The sequence below is a fragment of the Lissotriton vulgaris genome, chromosome 1_1 (assembly GCF_964263255.1).
Source record: "Lissotriton vulgaris chromosome 1_1, aLisVul1.2, whole genome shotgun sequence".
NCBI lineage: Eukaryota > Metazoa > Chordata > Amphibia > Caudata > Salamandridae > Lissotriton > Lissotriton vulgaris.
In genome coordinates, this window is record NC_141685.1 from 57,988,779 (window position 1) to 58,013,716 (window position 24,938).

Consider the following 24,938-nt stretch of genomic DNA (forward strand, 5'->3'; position numbering starts at 1 on the left):
TGGGGTGATGAAGTCCGTAATGTCTTCGCTGAATTTTGCGCGGGGTCCTGGTGGTCTGTAGAGGAGGGTGCCTCTGAGTGTGGTCTTGGGGTCGATGTGGATCTGGAAGTGAAGGTGTTCGGAGTTGGCGAGGTTGGCGTCAGAGCTGGTTGAGATGCGGATTGATTTCTTATGGACGATAGCGATTCCTCCTCCTGTGTGGTTGGTTCGGTCTTTGCGAGTGATCTTATAGTCTTCAGGGATGGCAATGGTGATGTCTGGGGTGGAGGAAGCATTCATCCATGTTTCCGTAAGGAAGGCGATGTCTGGAGAGATGGTGTCTAGAAGATTCCATAGGTCAATTGCGTGCCTGTGGACCGATCGGGTGTTGAGAAGGATGCATCGTAGGTGGTTGGGGTCGGGGATCTGTGGAGTGGTTGTAGCAGAGATGTGGTCGGTGCCGCTGAATTTGCAGGAGTAGCAGGAGAAAGGTCCATGGGTGTGTCCAGGAGCGGCTAGGACGCAGTTGGGAGCGCGACCGGGGTTGAGGGCTAGGAGGGTGGCGGCATCATAGGTAATGCGGGAGGGCTGGGGAGCGCGAGGGGCAGGGGGTCTGGCGCTGGGCGCGGTCCAGGCGCGGACGGGCGTAGACGGGCTTACCTTTGGCGCACCTTCGGCGCGGGTTGGGCGCGGTCGCTGCGCGTAAACGCTGCGCGCGGGAACTCCTGTCATATATGGAGAGTGGAGGGGGAGGGGCGAGGGAGGATCAGCTGGGAGGCGGGATCAGGTCGTAGGGGAAGGCTCCGAAGTACAACCACAACAACAACAAAATGGCGCGATGTTTAAATGGGGTCAGAGTCACAAACAGCGCGTATTCTACCTGCCCAGCGCACAACACTGTAAATACCAAGAAGTAGTGGGAGTAGCAACCCTGACCTACTTCGGGCACAAGGACGCGTTTGACAAAGAGATCCATAACTTCCTGGAAGAGAAGGGCCAAATGAACCTCCGACATGGTATGAAATCCCCACAAACTGCATGACCCTTACGCACTCCGCTGCTTGCGGAACTCCGCGTAGACCGCCAGAGTTTTTTTGTCACTTTGCGGAGTTCCTCACTGAAGAACTCCACATAGGCTTAATCTTATCATGAAAAAATAGATATCAGTCATATGTTAAGAAACAAGGGTGAGTAGAAACCTTTTGGGTGGAGTAAAATTTAAGATATTATTATTGTGATTTTTTGGGCAATTAGTTGATTTTTGCAAGCACTAACTCTTCTCTGTGTAAAGTAAAGACCTTGAGAGTTTTGTAACTTTCAGATACTCAAATTGTGGATTCTATTGCAATTAAAAATATTTCCAGGCCTGAAATTTCTTTGGAGGTTGCATGCGGGCAGCCTAAGTTATCCTGTAAGAGTTTCTTGATGAATTCTATTGCAACTACAATATGTGCCCTCTCATGTAAAGTCAGGTTGTTAGAAGCTTTTCTGCAACTCAAGATACGCCTTACTTTTCACCCGGTGTGGATGCATTTCTCATGTTTAGTGATATCTCCTTTCTGGGTATAACGTTTCTGGCTTTCCCCTCCTGTATATGGCTTTAGTCCAGTGTGAATTCTCTCATGTGAAATGACATTGTATTCAAGACTAAACCTTATCTGACATTCAGAACACACATAAGGCTTTCTTCCCCCGTGTGAGTTCGCTCATGTCAAGTGAGAAGTAATTTGTAACCAAAACATTGCTTGCATTTCGAGCACTCATAAGGTTTTTTCCCAGAGTGGGATCTCTCATGAGGCATAACACTGTCTTTCAGATTCAACCTTTTATGGCATAAGGATTTTCTCCAGTGTGGAGTTTCTCATGGTGAGATAGCGTTTTTCTCTGCAGCTTTTCTGGCATTCAGAGCACTCATAAGGTTTTGCATCAGTATGGAGTCGCTTATGGTTAGTGAGGCTGTGCCTATCAAATAGGAATTTCTGGCATTCAGAGAAATTGGTAATGTTTTTCCCCTGTGTGCGTCTGCTCATGTAGAGTGAGATTGAGTTTAAAATTTATGCTTTTCTGGCATTCAGAGAACTGAATTATTTTGATGGTGTGTTTTCTTATGGCGCTTGTAACCATCTCTACCTCTGAATCTTTTCTGACATTTAGAGCACTGATAATTGTATTCACCAGTGTGGATTCTCACATGTTCAGTGAGATGAGATTTTTGGCTGAAACATTTTTGGCATTCAGAGCACTGATAAGGTTTTTCCCCAGTGTGGATTCTTATATGCTGAGTGAGACTGCTCTTTTGAATGAAGCATATCTGGCATTCAGAGCACTGATAAGGTTTTTCCCCGGTGTGGATTCTTATATGCTCAGTGAGATTGCTTTTTTGACTGAAACATATCTGGCATTCAGAGCACTGATAAGGTTTTTCCCCAGTGTGGATTCTTATATGCTCAGTGAGATTGATTTTTCGACTGAAACATTTGTGGCATTCAGAACACTGATAAGGTTTTTCCCCAGTGTAGGTTCTTATATGCTGAGTGAGACTGCTTTTTTCACTGAAACATTTGTCACATTCAGTGCACCAATAACGTTTTACCCAAGTGTGGGTCCTTTTATGTTTAGTGAGTCTCATTTTGTCACTGAAACATTTGTGGCATTCAGAGCACTGATAAGGTTTTTCCCCAGTGTGGGTTCTTATGTGCCGAGTGAGACAGCTTTTTTGACTGAAACATTTCTGGCATTCAGAGCACTGATAAGGCTTTTCCCCAGTGTGGATTCTCACATGTGCAGTTAGAAGTGATTTAAGGTTGAAATGTTTTGGGCATTCAGAGCACTGATAAGGTTTTTCCTCAGTGTGGATTCTTGTATGTTCAGTGAGTCTGCATTCGCAACTGAAACATTTCTGGCATTCAGGGCACTGATAAGGTTTCTCTCCAGTGTGGGTCATTATATGCCGAGTGAGACTGTTTTTGTCAATGAAACATTTCTGGCATTCTGTGCACTGATGAGGTTTTTCCCCAGTGTGGGTTCTTGTATGCCGAGTCAGAGTGCTTTGATCACTGAAACATTTCTGGCATTCAGAGCACTGATAATGTTTTTCCTTAGCCTTAGAGTGGTATCTTGCATGCTGTGTGAGACGGCTCTTGTTTTTGAAACATTTCTGGCAATCCGGGCACTGATAAGGTTTGTCCACAGAGTGGGTTATTGCATGTCGAGATAGGCTCGATTTGTTACAAAACCTTTTCTGGCATTCAGAGCACTGATAAGGGTTTTCCCCAAAGTGGATTCTCATATGTTCAGTGAAATAAGATTTTTGGTTGAAACTTTTTGGGCATTCAGCGCACTGGTAAGGTTTTTCCACAGAGTGGGTTAATGCATGTCGAGATAGACTCGGTTTGTTACAAAACCTTTTCTGGCATTCAGTGCACTGGTAAGGTTTTTCCACAGAGTGGGTTAATGCATGTCGAGATAGACTCGGTTTGATACTAAACCTTTTCTGGCATTCAGAGCACTGAAAAGGTTTTTCCCCAGTGTGGATTGTCATATGCTCAGTGAGATAGGATTTACGCCTGAAACTTTTTTGGCATACTTTGCACTGAGAGTGGTTTCCCCCTGTGTGCATTCTGTCAAATTCTGTGAGATAAGATTTATGGCTGTATCTTTTTGGGCACAGGTAACTTTTTTCCCCAACTTCGGTTATTTTACCTCGATTTTAGAGTCAGGCTTGTTTAGATAATGTTCAGCCCTTATCTCTAAAAGAAATTGTGTGTAATCTTCTCAACACTTGAATTGAGCAAAAAATGTCGGGAAGCAGTCCTGTAACAGCTGTTGACATTTTTCTAGCAGATAATAGTCTTTAGGTAATAGCCTCTCCGGCAGCAACTTAATTTGTGACTGAAGTTTTTCTCAAATCTATTTGTATAGGTTCTTAGCAATGAAGTAATAAGGTGTTAGTCTGATATTTAATGATTAAACTGATAAGTAACTTTTTGCACTGATGTAATGGCAGTAACTAAGGGCGTTAGAACGTGCAGAGTACTATTGTGGATCATTAGTCGCAGAACATCAGTTCCTTCTTCCCTTTCTATGTTTGGTGTAAGGTTAAGGTTTGTAGTTCTGAGGATGAGGATTTTTTTACATTAGCTATAGCTATAGCGCAATGGTGCTCCTTTAATCCATTTTTATATTTAACAGTTTTACATATCACTCCTGCACAACAGATAATGTTGAGGCGATTTACAAGAATTACAGAACAGTACACAATAAAATGGAAACAATCTGAGATGGTCATTAACACAATAAAGTGGTACATTTTTAAGGTTTTCGCAAGAGTGAGCAGAGTGGGTCAAGGTGTTATATCCCGAGGCAGATAGTCTCAAACTTGCGTAACTGGTTAAAAACGGTTTTTGAACAAAGGTGATTTTCGAATCTTTTGGTTGTTAACGTGTCAGCTTCGGAGTCTTCTTTCAGCGTCTTTTCTTTGATGGTATCCAGAAGAAACCTTTAGTTGTAACTTTCTTTTATGTAGTGTGTGCTTCCTCTCTAGAATTACATGATGCTTTAGATGAACGTTATTCTGTCATGCTGAGGCAATTTGTCTTTCTGATAATATTTCAGATGAGGATGCTGAAGCGGTCTTTCTACATTATTTCTGATGCTGTGTGCACAGATATGGCTTTGCTCTGGGTTAATGAAATGCAACATTAGAGACTTCACTTACAGGTATAGTACTTGCCACACTTAGATTTTTGGAAATTGTTTAAACGTAGAATGCTGGATGTCCTTCAGTTTTTCAAAATAATCCTTCTTATGGCACTGACATTCAGTTGCTTAGTGCTAAATCTTGCTTTCTTCGTCCGTAATTTCAATCACCTATAGTATTAAAATTAAATAGTTAATACATGTACATTTCCAAAAATATAATTTACAAGCTAAATCAATGCAGAATTTTGAAAATGCTGAGCTGTTTTTCAGACAGAGCAGAGAGTAGAATGGTAGCATGAGAGTACTTGGATGTAGGAGTGAGGATTTGTAGAATTTTCAACATTTTATTAAGCTCACAAAGGATACATGTACCCTATGGAGTTGCAACGTAGAATCCCAAAGGCAGATATTAAAGTCATATGGACTGGCACCAAACAGATATTAAAAATATATATACTATTAATTAATTTGTAATGCAGATTTCTGGGAAGGAAATGACTCCTCCACGGACAACAGGCGGTTTCCCCTGCCCTGAGTTACGACCTACTTGTATCTGGTTTCCTGACTTTTGAGTTTTGGGTCTGCCTCAAGCAAATCTATTGTGTGCTGCGAGGATTGTGCCTAGACCTATCCCTCAACTATGGTCCTGAGTGTGAATCAAGGGCAATGAAATTAAGGCGTACTTTCATGTGTTCATTTTATTCCACCTGATTATCAGTTGTTAGTTTTTTCTTCACCTGGATTTACTGGGTGCAGAAAACCAGGACACAATCTTTTTCCAGACAGAAAAATTAGATTGGAAAGATGCATAAGACTCTGGGTGCAGCAGAAGCAGCCAAGACTTATGCTGTTTTTTTCACTAACTGGGGGAAACACACAATTCTTCCCTCTGTTGGTGTTCACAGTTGTTGTCAGCCTGTGATTCGGCGTTGAGTGCAGAGCGTATCGATTAGAGCCGAGGGGCCGAGCCGAGGAGGAGTTGATGAGCTAGCGGAGCCTGGGACGACAGCCAGGGTTTGTTTTGTGACCGGTTCCCGCTTCACCCGCGTCCTGTTATACGGGCGCTTTAAGTTCTACGGATCTGCTGTGGCGGTGCTAAGGCGCTGCTAGTGCTGCTCGTGCGGCGGCTGCTGCAGGGCACAGAGGAGCACAGAGGAGCCTTGGCCTGCCGCCTGATTTATGTAAAAAATGTGTTTATTTTTTTTTTTTCCCACAGTCCACAGGCAAAAATTACATCATCACTTGGTCCCACGCAAGGGATCAGAAAGCCCCAACAGAATTATAACAGGTGTACAAAGTGTATTGATCAATATAAACCAGCTCCTCCTCGTATTAGATAAGCCAAATGAAAGATACAGCTTCTAAGTGCCCCGGAGCTGAGAGAGAGAGATAAAAAAGAAAAAAAAGAAGAACATGCAACTTTGCTAAGCCAGCAGATAGGTCTAAAGTAAAGTCAACGGCCTTCTGTAACGGTAATTTCTCCAGGTTATGTTATGTTATGTTATGTTAATTTGGCTCTTTTATAGCGCACGGCTACTCCGTGGAGTGTCCCAGTGACAAAGACCCGAAGGAGAGAAAATCCAGGGCAGATGCAGAGCAACAGAAAAAAAATTACTGGGTAAAAAGCCATGTCTTCAGTTCCTTCCTGAAAACCAGTAAATTGCTGATTTTCCTAAGGGAGACGGGCAGGGAGTTCCAGCTCCGTGGTGCCATGTATCGAAAAGAGCGACCTCCAATTCTAGCCCGTCTGATGGGAGGAACAGAAGCCATGGCCAAAGAAGCTGATCTCAAAGTTCTAGAGGGCAGATAAAAGGCAAGACGCCTTCTGATGTATTTGGCCCCTGCAAGATGAAGCGCCTTAAAGGCGAGAGTCAACGCCTTAAAAGTAATCCGTCTCGCGACAGGGAGCCAGTGAAGCCTTTTAAGCAGCTCCGGTGCACTCGCTCTTCGATGAAGGCCAAAAATGGCCCTTGCAGCGGAGTTCTGCACTAGCTGAAGGCGCGCAAGAAGAAATTTTGGCAATCCCAGATAGAGCACATTAGCATAATCTAGGCGAGATCCTATCAAAGCCTGTACTGTGGTCTTTCTGTGCTCCAGGGACAAAATCAGAAGGAATTTCCTTAGCATTTTTAAAATGCCAAAGCATTTCCCTGTGAGCTCGCGAATCTGAGGCCCAAAGGAAAGGCCCTCATCAATCTGGACGCCAAGATTCTTTGCCTTGGAAGAGGCATCTGCCGGAGGGTACATGTCAGGAGGCCACCAGGCCTTCCATCTCGGATCAGGCAGGCAGCCAAAGAAAAGCAATTCCTATTTATTGGAATTACATTTCAGACTGTGCTGTTTAAACCAGTCAAAGACCGCTCCCAAACAGTCCCTGATCCGCATACCATCAAAGTCGGAGCCCTTAGTGCAGGTGAAAAGGAGCTGGGTGTCATCAGCATAGGATACAATCTGGGCACCAAACGACTCCGCCACTGCCGCCAGAGGGGCCATATAGATATTAAAAAGGGTGGGGCTCAAGATAGAGCCCTGAGGCACCCCACCTCCATGTCGGCGGAGAAAGGTGGCGCCCAGACCGTTTGCCGACGACCGGATAAGAATGACTCGAACCACTTCAACACCACTCCACGCAATCCGATCTCCCAGAGTCTTAAAAGGAGACCGTCATGGGGAACGGTGTCAAAGGCCGCCGACAAATCCAGCATAACTAATATGGCCTTTCCACCTAAATCCAGAACTTCCCGGATGGCATCAGTAACTTCAAGGAGAGCGGTCTCCGTACTCATGTTGGTGAGAAAACCCGACTGAGTATCGCGAAGGATGTCATTACTCTCAATGTAGTCAAGAGGGAGATGTGAACATGCTTCTCAACCACCTTTGCCAGAGCCGGGAGAAGGGAGATCGGCCTATAGTTAGCATGGATTAGATGGTCCAAATTGGGCTTCTTGACATGTGGCAGGATCAAGGCATGCTTCCAGACCTGGGGAACCACCCCTGTGCTTAAAGACATGTTGAGCACCGGGTTAAACAAAGGGTTTAAGGCCGGGGCTACTTTTCCAAGGCATTTAGCAAGACAGGGATCCTGCGGGGAGCCAGACTTGAGCTGGGTGAGAAGGTCAAGAGAGGCAGGTAGGGACAGAGGAGGAAACTCAGAAAGAGAGGGGTCTTCCACTACCAAGGATGGGAACCGAGAGAGCCTGTGCTCAGATACAGATACTGAACTCATGGGGGAAAAAGTATCTTGAATAGCTTTAATTTTAGAGGTGAAAAAGATTGCAAGTTGATGGACCCATGCTTCCGTATGGGAGTGGGATGGTAATATCGAGGTAGGGGAAATAAAATCTTTTACAATGCGGAAAATTTCTTTACTCTTATTGGCCGCGTCCTCAATTCTTTTGTCATAATAAGTTTTTTTCCCAGCCATAATATGGCGGTGATAGAGCTTCATGAGTTCCCTATATTTATTTTTGTCACTGGGATCATACATGCGGCGCCAGGCCCTTTCAGCTTTTTTACACTCTCGGCGCAGCTCACCAAGAGAAGGAGTGAACCACGGTGCCGAGGCGCGGTTGCAGGATTTTCTAGAAGTAGACATGGGAGCTAACTCCTCAAATCTATCCACTAGCCACCTATGTAGCAGATCCAAATCTTCCTCTAAAATACCAGACAGTTGACAAGGGTGCATGGAGAGTGCAGATACCAGCATTTCAGGAGAGACCCGGTGAAAAGCCCTAGCAGTCCCTCTAGGGCCTTCCAACGATCTGGAGGAAGTAGTGATGACAGGAGAAATAATAAAATTTATTAAAAAGTGGTCAGACCATAGGACAGGGATCGGGGGGGATACGCAGATCGCAGCTGTAGAAAAAATGTGGTCTAAAGTGTGGCCTTTGTTGTGTGTGGGGACAGAAACATACGGTAACAGCCCTAGAGGAGCTGTAATGTCCCACAACTTAACAACATCCAAATCACTACCAACATCCATGTGTAAATTAAAATCACCCAACAATATGCAATGTTCGGATTTTAAACAAAGTGCAGAAAGAACAGCCTGCAGTTCCTCGAAAAAAAGACCTCTGGGACCCGGGGGTCTATAAATTAAAAGCCCAACACAGGCTTGGCGTGGGGATAGCAAGAGGGTAAAGCCGAGAGACTCACAGCCCGAAATATTATCCGTGGGGAGAGTGGCGCAGGGGAAGCGCTTGTCAACTACCAAAGCGATCCCGCCGCCTCTTCCTAAGGCCCTGTCCTTTCTGATAATGACATAATCAGTAGGAATGGCATTCGCTAGGTCAGGGCCAGAACTTTCTCCCAGCCAGGTCTCAGTTAAGAAAAGACAGGGCGGCTTGGACTCCATCAACAGATTGTGGATGTCCTAAGAATGCCTGCTGAGAGATCTGGTATTGAGAAGAGAGCAAGGATTGTAAGTTGGCAGGGTCGCAAGGGATGCGACATGAGAGCCGACCAAACGCCATCCGCAACCAGGGCAGCCTTTTCTCAAAGCCCGCCTACCAGGAAAGATGCAGTGGCACGTAGCCACCTAGCACCGAAGGGAAAGGAGCTCCACAAAAGTATAGGAGCGCAAAGTGGTAGAGAAAGAGGAGAGACCGCCGATAGGAAGACCCACGTCCGCACCCGTCCGCATCTGGGACGCTGACGGGTGCAGACGGGCTTACCTTAGGCGCTTCTTTGGCGCGGGATAGGCGCGTCCGCAAAGCGCGTCCGCTGCGCGGAGCGGAAAGCCCCTGAACTTATAGTCGCTCAGGGGGAGTGACAGGAGAGCCGCACCACTGGTCCGCCGACCGGCGTGCAAGATCTCCTCCCAAAATGGCCGCTACTCCAATCCCACAGCACCCAGCGGCACCTCGTATGCCGGACTGGAGTGGGGAAGAAAGAAAAAGACAGGTCCCCTCCCACAGTGCTGTTGCCACCCAACACAGGCGGGGAAGACCGGAAACAAAAGTGCACAGAAAACAGCGAGGAGAAAGCACCAGGCTTTCCGCCACAGGTGCCGAAAAAGAAAAGGTACAAGTGGGAATAAGGGTCAGAAAGGCGGAAGACACAGCCTGTCCAAATATAAAAGCACTCGGCAATAAGTAGTGCTGGCGCTTGCAATCAGCGCGATGGTTCCAGGAGCAGTACTGGGGAAAGCGGTGACACGCGCTAGCACTCAGCGCGAGGAAATAATTAAAATAAACACAGCGCGTTAGCAGTCAGCGCGCAATGCATATAATTAAAAACAAAGTTAGTCCTGGCCTCTAGAAGACACACGAGTTTCAGGGAAGGCCGTTAATCCCAGATTTGCCATTCTACCCACGTCTACAGCGAGATGAAGCCCGGTAACATCCTCCGAGTCCTCACCTGGTTTAAGGTTGCTCCACCGAGGTGTTGTATGCGGAATAGCCAAAAAGCATGGACAAACTCATCTTAACATGGGATAAGTAATTATGAATCTAACAAGGAACAAAGAAAAAAACCTAAAAAAATACCCACCCCCCACCCCACCCCACAACGAGAGGTTGGTCGACACTGGGATTGTGATCAAAACAAGAAGAGATGGCGGGCTCTGATGGTGGAGGGACACACCGCAGACGGACGGCCCTGGGAGAGGAAGGAGACAAGGGGCCCCCATTTAAATTCGAAATTCTTATAATTATCCCTGAAAATATCAGCCATACGTTCTAGGCTAAGCAGTCTCCAAAGACGAGAGTGCCATAGGGAAATAGCTGGAGCCTCCCTTCTCTTCCACTGCCAGGGTGACCTTAAACTGCCCCACACGCACCACTCTTAAAGTATGGGACTCAATTTCGGGCGACAACAGGTGGACTTCTTTTCCATCCCCATTCACTCCAATCCATTTCAATCCAGCTTTCCCCCCGCCCAACATGAGGGACCCTTTGATGCCTGGAGAAGGCGAGGCTGCTTAGCTCTAATACATTTTTTCCACAATTTTGATCCCCTTACTTGTGATCAATGTCAAAGGGACTTTGAATTGAAGAACACGGAAAGATATCAGTATATCCAGTAAATGCACTGGGCCCTCACACCTCAGATACGGGAGGCTGCTACTCGATCTGTCACAAAAGTCGAGGCCTTTCTCACCAAGACTGCTAAAATGAAAGGGGTGATCTAATTTATCTATAGCTTCCTCCTTAAAACAGTGCTTTCCCCACGCCCCCGGTATATGTCTATGTGGGAAGACTTAATTCACCGTCCTATTTCCGATGAGGAATGGACGCATCTATGGTCCGACATCCCACGCTTCAATCATTCCTCAGAACTCAGGGATCTGCCGCCTGATTTTACGTATACACAAATCATTGAGCAGAGCAGAGCTGAGCAGAGGAGTGGAGGGAAGTGCCTACATCTGCCGTCTGTAGGTGGACTGGCTCTGGATCCCGCTTCTGCTCCTGAACGATTGCCAGCATTCTCCCTTGTACTCTTGACAGCGATGAATAGCAACGAACAAGCAATGACCAGTGAGTGGTGAGTGACAAGAGGTGTGTGGCATGTGGCGAGTAGTTAAGGTTGATCGGTCCGTAAGTCGCTGAGCCTTTTCAGTCTGTAATAAGTCTGTAATACAAAATCTGAGAAATTATGCAAAGGGGAAAGTGACAATAGACTTTGATCCTGTTGAAGCACCCCTCGACCCCTTAATTACTCTGCATGCCTAGACTACAGCCCTACCCGGAGCTCGGATATTAATCAATTGAATAATGAATTAGTTAATTAAATAAGTAACCAGCAGCACCGGCGGATTCTGTACGGAGGTGTGCTTTGGGGGTGTTTTCCCTTGGAGGTGTTAGGAGGTGTTTTTGTCCAATCAAAGCACCATTTGGTCTTGTCACTGGCCCGTTTGATTCTCTGAAAGAAGCAAGACTTCTTCACCTTAGAGGGTGTATTACGAGGTCAGGAAAAGGGCGGCCACCTTTCCCTCCTATCAAAAGGAAACGAAAAATACAACAAACACTAATATTAGATACGTTTAAAATAAAACAGACAGGCGAGTCCTTTAAATCATCTAAGGTCCATACATTTGGGAAACTGGGAAAGTCGCCGTCAAAGTTTGATTTTATGAAAGATCTAACTGGTGCTATGCTAACATTGCTAACTAACCCATGTGATCTTCAAACTCTGATTAAACCACTGAGTAGAACAAATATTATAACCCTTAAGCAAGGAGTAAGTGAACTAGGCCACCCTGAGTCTGAAGCTGAAGTCGAACAAATGTCAAATTCAACTTAGGACCAAGTCAACCATTGGGGTCAAATAACGGACCTAGAGATGTTAACTATTCCACTTACTGGTCGTTCACAACAAGAGGACGCAAAATGCATAAATCTAACAACGGGAGATACTCAGCAATTACTACCAACTAGGCATCCAATGCCAATAGAAGTGCAAGTAAAAATCAGAACAGCTAACGGGATAGGGGAACCATCTAATTTGGGACAAATAAATCAACGAGAGCAAGAAGCTCCAAATGAACTAAATGGTGGGGTGAAAATCATAAGGGAAGCCAATACCCCACTGAAATCGAATCTTACTCTGTCTAAAATAAATTCAGTTAAAAAACAGGACCAGTCGAAATGTAATCAAAATAACGGATCTCAAATTAATAAGGACGAATACAACAGAAACCCAGAAACTCTGCAGCGTTGGAGTACTCCGTATCAAAAAGACGTTTTGAATAGTAGTCCACAATTCATTCATTCTTGTGATGAGGGACATAATTTTCAAGGACCACAAAAAGAGGAGTATAAGGACCTATCATTCATAAATGGGCAACACCATAACCCAGGTATTCAGGTAGCAGGAAGTGGGAACGCAGGAGCAATTTGGGATTTATTCTTCAAAACCTTTAACATATAAGTCCAACAAAAAGGAGGTCCAAATAGATCTCTTGAGTGCTACGGCATCCTCTGTTGCCGGAACTGAGCAGAAGACAAAAACACAACATAATCTAATAGTAAGGGCACAATCTCAGCCAATATCTACATATGCAGAGTGTAGTTGTGCCCCACTAATTAACAAACTGGTTACCATTCCGGATATTTTAAAAACAATAATTGACGATGTCAAAGGGAATTTTCCTAATGTGAGAATTCAACCCATCAAGACCGACTGCCCCTCTAAAGATACAATAAAATGTAAAGACAATACTGTTGTTGTTAAAGATAAAATAGATGATAAAACAAAAGATCAAGAAGTGATAAACATATGCTCGACACAATCAACAATGACAGACGCAGCTCCGGAAGTTTAACTATCAAAAAGTCAGAGGAAAAAGCAATGGAAAGCAAGAAATAAAGCTTCTAAAAGTATAAAAACAAATACAAATGCATCAGATATAGTGAGATTGAACACTGGAAACAACCATGAACAAATATCATATTGTGAAGGTGAGGGTAAACAAATGTCTCCAACAAAACCCCTTTACCCTCTATTTAATAAAGATCTATCGGAGGTACAAGCAGTTATGAAAAATAAATGCCTAAACAAGCAAGCTGATAGTATAAAAATGATAGAGTATGGGAAAATTCAGTCCTTAGAAATGCTGCAAGTGGAGGAATGTAATAAACAGGTGGAGAATAAGCCATCATAATTGGAAACAAATAGAGCAAAGAGTGAGAGTATCAGAGGGGATAAAACGGATAGAGATTTGTTAAAAACCTGGAAGGATATTAAATTACCACACGATCTGGGAACCAAAACGAAGCAGTTACATAAACATCGACAATCATGGTCTCAAACTGTTAATAATCATAATGAAGGGTTAATTGCGCATGCTCAAGGTGAAAATAGCCTGCAACAAATTAAATTACATAACCCAGATCAAAAAGAAGGAGTGGTGCAGGTAATTTCTACGCCAGAATATAAATCTAGGGGTAATAATGATATCATGACTCGTGGGAACATATTAAAATGCAGTACCCTCATTAAAGAAAATTAAATGTACCGACATAGAATCAATTGAATTCCACACATCAAGAATAATAATCGCATATCAACATTAGTAATTTGGACATCTTCTACTGCTGCCAGCCTTATTATGCAAGAACATAATCTCTTTCAGGACTGGGGAATAAAAATAACAACTCCCCTGCAACTTTCCTATCCTAGCCCTTTTGTTTTAACAAAATTACAAAATCATAACCAATGAGAACCAATAATAATAAGAAATACTCAATGTTAAAAAACCCACAGGTATGACCAACAGGCATCTTTTAAAATTATTAGAGGTAAAAAAAGTAGACCTAATATTTGACAATGTCAAATTAGGTTGGCTAACAGCAGCCCCATAATGTCAGGCAGGATTGACATCTACAATCTGAAGTTTCTTTAAGGTGGCCAACAATTATGAATAAAAGGGTCAGATTATGTTCGTGGAATATAAATGGGGTTCAAGCAAAGATTCAGAATAACCAACTCGCTACTTTGTGTTGTTTTCAAATCATTTGTTTACAAGAGACTTGGGCTTTAGTTCTTTTTAGATTGGAAGGGTATAGGGTTATTTCTCATTAGCTAAGAGAACAAGTAACTATGGCAGACCTTGTGGGGGTTTGGCTATTTTTATATCAACTGAGCTAAAAATGGAAAGTGAAATGAACGTCTCAAGTCAAAAGGATTATCTAATTGTCAAAATAAGATACAAGGAACAAAATATAATTACATCTCTTGTAGTAATCAACGTATATAATTACGAAGAACAATGGCGACCAATTTGATAATTATTATATTGCAGCAACTGGACAATGACACCCAACCTGGGATTATTATTACCGATGATTATAACATGAATATGCTATGGTCTTACGATAGAGATGTTGAAATACAATGGCAAACTTACTTATGGTCAATTCCAAGTTTTTTATCAACAATGGGCATGAGGGAACAAAAGAATGAAAACATCGGCAAGAGTCTTGCATAAGAATTAGAAACCATAGGTCTAAGATGGCAAAATGTGCGATTTCCTCGAGATTTGCCAAAAGCATGCACTTTTCAAGCAGGGGATCATAGTGCTAGAATAGATTATACAATAGCATTGTTGAATCTATTTCATAAAATGTTGTCTAATCGGAAAGAGGGAATATATATAAACGACCACGATCAACAAATAATTGAGTTAAACCTAAATGGCCTAAGATTTGAAAAATATAGGTCACTTCCGGGAGAAATAACAACAGTAAATTATAAGAAACTTTATTGGTCAGATAACACCAAAGATTCTATTACAAACACTGCGCAGGCAATTGTGGATTTTCACTTCGAAGGAATTTATTTGCATGCTGTCGAAAAATGGTCTCTCTTCACAAAGCAATTAATTACCACAATCTCATTAATATGCTAATAAAGGTCAGTGGAGGAAAAAAACAGCATGTTCATTGGTGAAAATTTTGCTTGAAAGCCATCAATTAAAAAAAGGACGTAACAGAATCCTGAGATTGGTAAAAAAGTTCCCAGTTAATTTAATTTACAGAGTAAAACTTCAAAAGATAAATACAGGAGTAAGGAAAATGGTCTGGAAGGACAAAATGCAAGAAAAGCAATAGTTGTGGGCAAAAGCTCTATATGCTTGCAAAAGGAGTAAGTCAAGAGGCTTCTGGATTCGAGTAAACAAACTGAGTAGATCTAGTAGGAAATCTACTTCATCAACAGTAACTGAATCTGAATGGGTTATGTTTATAGATATGCATTTGAATCCTACTCCTAACTTGGCTGTGAATTCTACTGATTGGGCTATAAATAAAATAGGAGGAGAAAAGAATAATAACTGAACAGAAATAACAGAAAACCTTAAATGTAAATTAATAAAGAATCAGAGATTCAATTGTGCCCCCGGCCCTCATGGGATTCCCGCTGTGTTGTATAAGGAGAAAGCATCATATTGGTCGAGCTATCTAACACCAGTATTTAATCATGCTCTCCAATAAAGAACAGTCCCCGAGGCATGGAACGGATCTATAATTTCTCCTATATAAAAAAGTGGGGACTGGTCCCTCCCATCCAATTACAGATTAATTACGCTCCAAGATATCGAAGCTAAATTAGTTGCATCGGTTCTACTTAAGGAGTTAATTGATTGGGCTAATGAAAACCATTTAATTCCACCGAACCAATCAGGTTTTGTACACGGTCAAGGTACAACAACAAACGTGTTAACACTAGGAATTTTAATGGAAAAATATAAAACAAGAAAACAGCCATTATATTTATGTTTCGTTGATTTTAAAGCTGCCTTTGACTGCGTAAATAGGTCGATTTTATGGAGGAAACTGGATCGTTATGGCATTAGCTCCAGCCTTTTAAATGCAATACAATTGTTATATACTGATACCTGGGCAAGAGTCCGGCTAAGGAATGGTTCAAAGCTTTCGAGAAAAATTTTAAAAACTCAAGACCTAAAGCAAGGGTGTGTTTTAGCTCCATATTTATTTAATCTATTTTTATCAGACTTTACCCTTGCAATGAACTTATTATACGCTGATGACGTCGTCCTGCTAAGCCAAACAAGGGTAGGACTGCAGCAATTAATAAACAAAACATCAATGTATTCAATTGAGAACAAAATGACAATAAACGAAACAAAAACAAAAGTAATGGAAGTCAGTACCAAGAATCGGAAGGGCAGTCAATACAAATGGTCACACAAAAAGCGAGAGCTAGAAAACGTTCAATGTTATAAATATCTTGGGATACTGTATGACGAGAAAGGATCTTTTTCATACCATAAAATGGAGATGAAGGAAAGAGCCAAAAGTCTACAAGGGTCTTTTCGCCTACTTGATAGCTTCTTGGGGGGCCCAACTTATACCCCATTAATAAAAGTAATAAAAGCAAAATTGCTCCCTAGCCTTATATGGAAGTGAAATACTCGTGGCTTGATGCCGCCCAGGCGGCATGCCCCAGCCCTGAGACGCTGGCGCTGCTTTGCCAAAATTATACCGAATTCTCGGATGAAGCCGGCCGTGAACTGTCCTTCCTTGGTAGAAAGGGTCGAGCGTGACGCTTTGGGGAGGGGGACCGCCCGGGACGTACCCTTGCTAACCTCCTACTTCCACCGCACGCTGCCTCCTATATACCTGCTCTCAGTGATGGAGCCTGGACAGGACCACCTCTCCGGAAGATATTAAATCCTGTTTTCTCGACTTTTAGTCTCACCTCTATTGTGCGGCACTCCCTTGCCACGGGAGGAGTTCGACCAATATTTTGAGTCCTTCGCCCTCGTCAGGCTCGAAGACTACCATCGAACATTTCTTGATGAGCCATTCTCCAGGGAAGAAATATTGGCAGCCATCAACAGCTTACCTAGCGACAAGGCCCCTGGCCTGGATAGCCTGCCTGCCTCATTCTACAAATCGGTCGCTGACATTCTGGAACAGCATCTGGCGGCCATGTATAATGAGTCTTTCGACGCCAGGCTATTCCTGCAGTCCCTGAGCGAAGCATTGATAAATTTGCTCCTTAAACCTGACAAGCATGCCGACCATCGTGACTCCTACCTCTTTCCCTAATAAACATAGATAATAAATCTTCGCCAAATCTCCCTGATCAATCTGGCTTCCTACCTGGCAGAGCAACCTCACATAATCTTCGCACCATTTTCTCTGTCCTGCATCAAACTAACCCTAACTTGCCGGCCGTGGCCGCACTACTCGACGCCACCAACGTGTTCGATACGTTGGAGTGGCCGTTTCTGTTCAACATTCTACTGCGTATGGGTTTCAGCGTAAAATCAAACTCCTTTACACCAGTCCCTCCACACGTCTCCACATTAATGGTCAGGTATCCGACCCGATCAACACTGCCTGTGGCACTCGCCAGGGGTGTCCTTTATCGCCCATGCTTTTTGCCATCGCCATGTAGCCCCTGGCTGCCAGGCTACGGCAGCACCATACACACAGGGGCATTGGTTACTCTTCCCGCTCTCTCCTGGTCTCAATGTATGCGGATGACGTCACCCTATATGTCCGCCACCCCCAGGAAAACCTTAGCCCCTTGGTTAGGGAAATCATACATTTTGGCGGGCTTTCGGGCATCCAGATGAACTGGAGTAAGTCGGTCCTATTTCCCCTGACCCCTTCACACCGGACTTTCCATTCGTGTGGGCATCCGGCCCCACACGCTATTTGGGCATCTGGTTAAGTAGGCATTTGGATGAATTGTGGAGGTCGAACTTAGGGCGGGCTGTTGATTGGCTTGAATACAGAATCCCTTTGTGGAGCCGACTGCCGCTATCCTTGGCTGGCCGTATCGCCATAGCAAACATGGTGGTCCTGCCTAAATTCTTCTCTTCTTGAACATACCTATCCCCTCACCTCTCATTTCTTTCGCAAACTTCGCTCTCTAGTCATTTCGCTTATTTGGGCAGGTGAACAACCCAGGGTGGCCTACGATATCCTCACCCTCCCTATGTCTGCCGGTGGGATGGGTGCGCCTGACTTTCGGATCTATGCCTTATGTCCTTGGGGTAGGCCCCCATCTCATCGGATCGCACGCGGGGGCGTGGAGCGCAGACCTTGGAATTGACATTTCGGAGGCCGACTGGTTGTATTGCTGTAATCAAACCAAAAATGTGTCCCCGAATGACCGGGTCCGCCTGATCCACTTCAAGTACTTGCACAGACTGTACCGCACCCCAGTGCTGCTCTACAGGTTCGGGCTCACCCCTGGAGATACTTGTATGTGTTGCGCTGCTCCATTTAGCTTGGCTCTGCCCCAAGGTCTCTGAGTTCTGGCAGGCGGTGTGCTCCATCGTCTCTGACATCACCGGTACTGCAGTGCGCCCAGACCCTCCCCTGTGCCTTCTTGGCTTTGTTAAGTTTTGCCCTGATGCTTCCCTCTGCCTGATTTCGATGCTTTTGGTCCTCGCCAGACGTAGGATGGCCATCTGTTGAGGTCAGCAGCCTGCTCCTAGGGTCGAGAGTTGGTTGGAGGATGCCTATCGATGCCAGACTCCTCTCTGAGTTTTGGGATTTAATGCCTGCCAGGTCCCGCCCTGTGGACATTTGGGCCCTCATGGTCGCCTATCTCCTTTCCCGCTCCCACCCCAGCGGCGCTACCTCTCCCGCGCTCCCCGCCGCCCCTGGGTCCGCGGCTGCCGTCGGTGTTAGTTAGTGAATGCTCCCACGTCCCCTATTTCCCATCAGCGCCCCTGCTGCTTTAGACTTTTATCTGTTATTGTGCTTCTATGCGTGCTTCCCCTTGGGAGGCTGTAGCCCTGGACTGTGGTTCTGTGACTTTAACATTCCTGGTTTTACTGAATTGCTGTAAACTTAACCCAATTGCAACTCAATGTCTGTATTGTAATTTATCTTCCTACCGCGCGCAACGGTTCTGCACGGTGTATTGTGTCTGCCATGTTCATATTCCTTAATAAAGGTTTTTGAAAATTAAAATAATATATATTTGCCACTTTTAAAAGACAAAGAACTGTTTATTACGAGATCCCACGCATGGATGTTGGTCCAGGAATATACAAGTCTTAAGGTACAACCATATTTAGAAATACCATGGTCTCTACAAACCAAAAACACCTTTATGAAAGCACGATCCGGCAACTTAACTATCTTAAAACATGTAGTGCCCTATCTAAGACCATCTAAGCCGACTATGCAACCTATGGGACGAAAGTATTTTGCATTTTGTTGTATATGTGTAGTAATGATGGCGGAAAGAAAACGATATTTGAAAAACTGCTTCATTGGCAGAGTTGTTCGTACCTGCAGACATGCAATGGTAGTTTTTTTAGACCATCGGTAATTAAAATGAACGCCAATTTTACTAAATTTTTAACACTTGTTAAAAAGAAGTTGGATGCTTGTGAGTTGCCCACAGGAAATCTGGAAGTCTAAGATAATTAAGGACAACATTTAGGAATAGTTTTATGACATCACACATAAATTACAGAAATATTAATTGACACAATTTATATTAAGTCCTGGAAAGATGACGGTCTGATGTAATGTATATAAATTGTGTTTATGTTATTCAAGAAAACTAATTTGGGTTTTTTGAAATTTTAAAATTATTGCTCTGTATTTAAATTGGTGTGATTCCTTTAAGAATGCAGTAATCGTAAGATTTGTGTTAATCATGCAAATAAAATGTACCTTACTCCCTCTGTTAGAAAATGCTTTCCCCTTCCCTCCCCTGCTTCACCTATCTCCCCCAACCAACCACATGCATATATCTACCACCTGCTTAAAACAAGTGGTAAATAAAAGCAGAAAAACACTATGAAATAGTGAATGGCATGTGCTTTGACAGGCAGAAGAATCTGTTCCTCGTGGCAACTGCCCAGTCCATGGAGTCAAACTTGTAACTGGACGTTACTGGGGTAAATCCACTACAAAGTAAAAAAAAACAATTACATGAGATTGTTCTGCCACTCCAGCACTGTGCAACTTCTAACAAGGGACTATGAGAGGTCTTGGACGGGTCCTGTGACCTGGAGGGTCACGCCAATTGTGCCCTTATTTAAGTCAGAGGACTGTCATGTGTTTAACAGCTAGAGCGGTGGTAGCAATGCACCCTGTTGTAAAGATCAATAGCCTGATGAGATCTTTGCATCATGGTCAGTGGGGTGGCGTCCTACTGACACACCCATGTAATGCTCCATTTCTATACATGTGCCCAGACTTTGCGCTAACATCAAGTGCGTGTTTAGGGCGTTGGTGTGCGTAGGATAAATGCAATGTGAGAGTGCTAGTCTAAGGGACACAATCCACCCCCACCCCCAAGACTCCCCCAACAGTTCAGGGCAGAAGATAATACTCTACAACAACGTGATTGTTGAGGCTCAGTTGGACGATTGTGTGCTGCCAACCGGCCCGTTCAAGGTTGCATTTGCCAAATTCCTAACACAACAGGGTCTGAATCTACTGGCTTCCTGGAAAGCCTGAGCTGGGCTTTTAGTGGATGAATTCCTGACTACTCTGTGTCAGAGGCCCATGAGGGACTACAACTACCCCAGTATTGAACACCCTGTCTGAGCCGGCCACAGTGTGGGCTCAATTGCTGACGGTCGGGCCTCCAGAGGAGCTGCACTTACCGACAGGCCTAGTGTGACTGCTACCTTGGGACTGCTGATCTTCAGGCAACTGCAAAGAAAAAACAGAGTGGGTGCCCTACTGAATGCAGCTCTACATCCAGGACAAAAGCGTCCACAAAAGCTTGCTGGTGGGTCACTGCTCTCTCGAGTGTTCGGGCGTGCCATTCAAGTGCCGGGAAACAGGAAAGAGACCCAGACAAGACTGACTCATCCTGTGAAAGGATAAGACGCTTACGACAGAGCATATACGCATTGGGGTGACTGGAGTGACAGAACTGCACCTATACTATATTCATGATACTCCTAAATGCCCCTAGAGGGGAAGAGGGTATCAGAACCGGACGCACCTGTCTACAGCACATGGTAGTCTGGCATGCCTGCACCACCCTTTCACCCAGACTGTACATAAAGTTGATTTTAGAGCGGCTACCCACATAGCAGGGGGAATCTCAGACCATTCGCTGGTGGAGGTGCAACTCGATGGTCCGGTTGTGGACTTTATCCTACCCCCAAGGGTTGATCCGTGATATTTAAAAGACAAGACGTTCAAAGCTCATATGAGAGATAGAGCAGAATTCTATTTTAAGGAGACCGGGCGGCCTGTTGAATCAGATTGCGTGCTATAGGATGAATTCAAGGCAGTGATTAGAGGCCAGACACAAGTCTTGATTGGGGGAATGCCAAAGGAACGTAAATCGAAGTGCGAGGCTCAGGACAGGGAATATGCTTTCCTGGAGGCACGCTTGGCAAGTGGGGAATCAGTTTCTCTCCCATTACACCATCAACTGAAGCTTAGAATTATATAAAAGAACTAGCAGCCCGTCCCGACCTTGTCCGGGTATGAATTGTTGCCGGGCAGTAGTATATTGTTTTGTATGATTTCGTTATGAAAGTATTTCTTATCTGTGACAGGCCTGTGAAACGCTCCGATTCACAGTGCACTGCTGATGCACTTAAGAGTGCGCGTTCAGTAGTGTGTGAACTCGAGTTTCCCAACTTTATTTTTCCTTGCAATATTATATAGCGCAAACTCGACAACATGGCATGAGCACAATTTACATTACAGAAGAACACATTCATTTGTGGTAGGCACGGGGAGACAAAGCGATTTGCCTGGAATCACAGGATGTTGAGCTGATGCCGAGATTCGAACGTAGCACCCCAGCTCTAAAGTTCACAATTCTAGAACTTGTGGCGGGAGGTGTGTCTAAAAGTGTATGTCGGTGCTGGCCATCAACGAGAGAGACCTGTGCATTTTTCAAATGGGTGGTGAAAAAATATGAGTATGTTGCTGGAGATGTGGGTCGCGGTGTTACCAATGTACTTACCAGGAAGGGTAAACACCCATTATTCCGCAGCTTTCTTTCCGCATACCATCACTCCGCATACTTTCATTACGAAAGTACCATGACTCCGCAATGCCTATATAACGCATGGCATTACATTTTATATGCTTTTACCGCGCATACATTTACAACAAAATTCGTTGTAAATGCACGGATGGTAAAAGCATGTTTTTTTTTAATGTTTGGATAAGGTAAGTATGGTTATAGGGGTATATGTTTTGGGGTACTGAGGTATATGTTTTGGGGTGTTTGGGTATTTTAAGGGTAATCACAAAGAAGGCCGCTGTATAGGAGCTACCCAGATTAGCTCCGGGTTTGGGGATTACAAATTCATGATATCCCCGTCTAAACCTACTGCCCGGCCACCGCTCCACCTGCTGTCGGGACCTAAGTGTTCGGACCGCAGCTCCGGATGAAACGGATTTGTAACCCTGCCCTCTGTCCTGACCACGGGGGACTCTTCGGCGCCCCGCACTTGGGACTCGACATCTCCTTGGTGACTGAGGATGCCCGCACTTGGGGCTCAACATCTCCTTGGTGACTGAGGACGACCCTCCAGCCTGACGCACAGGCTCGTCCCAAGGCTGTCCATGAACTGATGCCTTGCTCCCGCCTGCCGACGCTGACACCCATCTGCCGAGTCCCGGCCACCGCATGACGCCCGCACCAAGTCCCCGTGTCCTCAGCCACCGTGCGATTTCTGCAAATTGAACCGCCGCTAGAAGCTATCCTGGCTGTCCCCCAGGTGACCGGACCAGTGTTATTTGCCGAGGGTGATGATGACGGGCTTTGATGCTCCTACTACCGGCGCTAATCCCCTGATGCTACCGGACTGAGGTACTCTCTTCTAATTTACGCCCTAAGCGGAATGATATTGATCTCGACGATCGGGAGCCGAGGCTTTCTACCCTCTTAATGGCGGCGCCCTAAACTATACAAAATGGCGGCGCCCTTATCAAATCACTACGAGGCACTGCTTTCAGTCCTCATAAAACGTATCTTTTTGCCATCGCATTCACCGGATCCTCACTTCAGCTCTAGATAAGTGGGCTGTTGTCAACTGGATTATTCACAGTTTCTTCTTACTCAAACTGATCGCCAAGCTATGCCTGACCCCAAAATGGCCACTGTTTAAGCCACCATTGGTCGCCCTGCAATCGTTTAAGACCTCTATCATAACCCGAGCTGAGATATAAGCACTTTGGCTTAAATCTCATTGCAGTCCTGTAGAGTGGGCAGTATCAGCTGGAGTTACTAATAACCTTATGAGCAAAACAACTGCGGAGGATTGCCTGACTCCAAAATGGGGACAGGTTGAGACATTCTCGGTCGCCCTACACGACCCGATTTTTAAAAAAGGCGGTGCTACTTATTCCTATCATCTACACTGTTGATCACCCTAGCCTGACATGTTGAGTGACTACCCGGATCTATGGATTAGTGGGTCATACTAGACCTAGTGCTGCTCACTATACCATCACTAAAGTTGTGTCTGACTTTACAGCTACGGTGCTACAATAGCCCATTGACTACTTCTTGATTATCCTTTCTAATAGTTAGGGGCACTCCTGACGTATCACTGCTCACTTGGCTCACTGAAGACACCGACACCACTTGTGAAGCCGAAACGCTGATGTTTCGCCCCTTAAGCACTATTCTCCTAATGTCTATGCCCATCACAACTATTGCTCACTGATCTGGTTTCCCACGAGTGTACCCACCCCAAACCAACACGATGGGTCCCAGCCTGATTGCCTCGGGGTAATATACTTACACCCTGGACTACCCCCCAAATCGCTCAAAAACCGCCAAGAAAGCTTTCAAACTCCTCACCCTGAAAAACCATCACGAGGCTCTGATCTCCGACTCGTTTCTGTGCGGACAAAGGTTCCATCACCAACGACCTCATCTTCTACACAAAAAGAATTCCTACCTGGCGCAACACCCTCTCTCTACTCCTCAATGTTCGCTCCTCCATGAAAATTCCCTATGGCACTAAGCTCTCAATAGGGCCTTCGATATCACTGCAAGCTGACCTAACACTCTACAAAAGCGGTATTGTACTGGTACAAGCCTCAATAGACAACCTCGACAAATTCTCAGCTTTTTATACCACTCTCCGTAAACATGTGCAGGACACTGGAACGTCAACCAACATCCGGACTGTCAGCAACCCGCCCCTCCGGTCCAATATAGAGCTCACTCCTCCCACTACTCCTATCAACCCTCATATTGCCTGCGTCCAGAGACCCCTGATCCCCCCCTCCTCACGCCTCGCTCACAACCCTCGATTTCCCTCACAACACGCCTCAACCCCCTCAATCACTCTTCAACCCCTCCGATCTTAATTAACCCTGAACCCTCGGTCTTCCCCCCCAGGGATCTCACTCGGACTTTAAGTCCTCCACATCCCCAGTGATCCTCGCTGGTACAGGTCATACCAGCCAGGCCAACATGCTATCCACCCCCTCTTGGACCCCTAACACTGTAGACCCTTCTCCTCCAAATACCCCCACCTTAGTGACGTCCTCTACAGCTGATCAAGCCAGCCCCATTAACTCGCACACTCCCCATACCATGACCCTTAGCACAATCCACCCTACCACCCAATCCTCCAAAATGGTCTGCACAATCCTCCCTACCACCCAATCCACCAAAAGGGTCCACCCTTGTCCTCCTATTCCCCCCACCCCAATGACGTCCGCTGCAGCAGATCAAGCCTGTACCGCTAACAACCACACCTGCCTTTCCCTGACTCCTAGCAAATTCCACCTTACCACCCAAGCCTCCACAACTCCCAGCTCCATCCACCCCATCCACCCTACCCCCCCTCCACATATATCAACCATTTGCACTCCAAA

General features: G+C 45.0%; 1 protein-coding gene across 1 annotated transcript in view; it reads right to left on the reverse strand.

The window, feature by feature from the left end:
- LOC147737244 (uncharacterized) overlaps positions 1 to 24,938 on the reverse strand; it is a 542,156-nt gene that overhangs the window by 336,882 nt on the left and 180,336 nt on the right. The window contains 1 exon segment of the mRNA XM_086923333.1: positions 2,155 to 2,939. Within this exon segment, the coding sequence (XP_086779459.1) occupies positions 2,155 to 2,939 (785 nt within the window).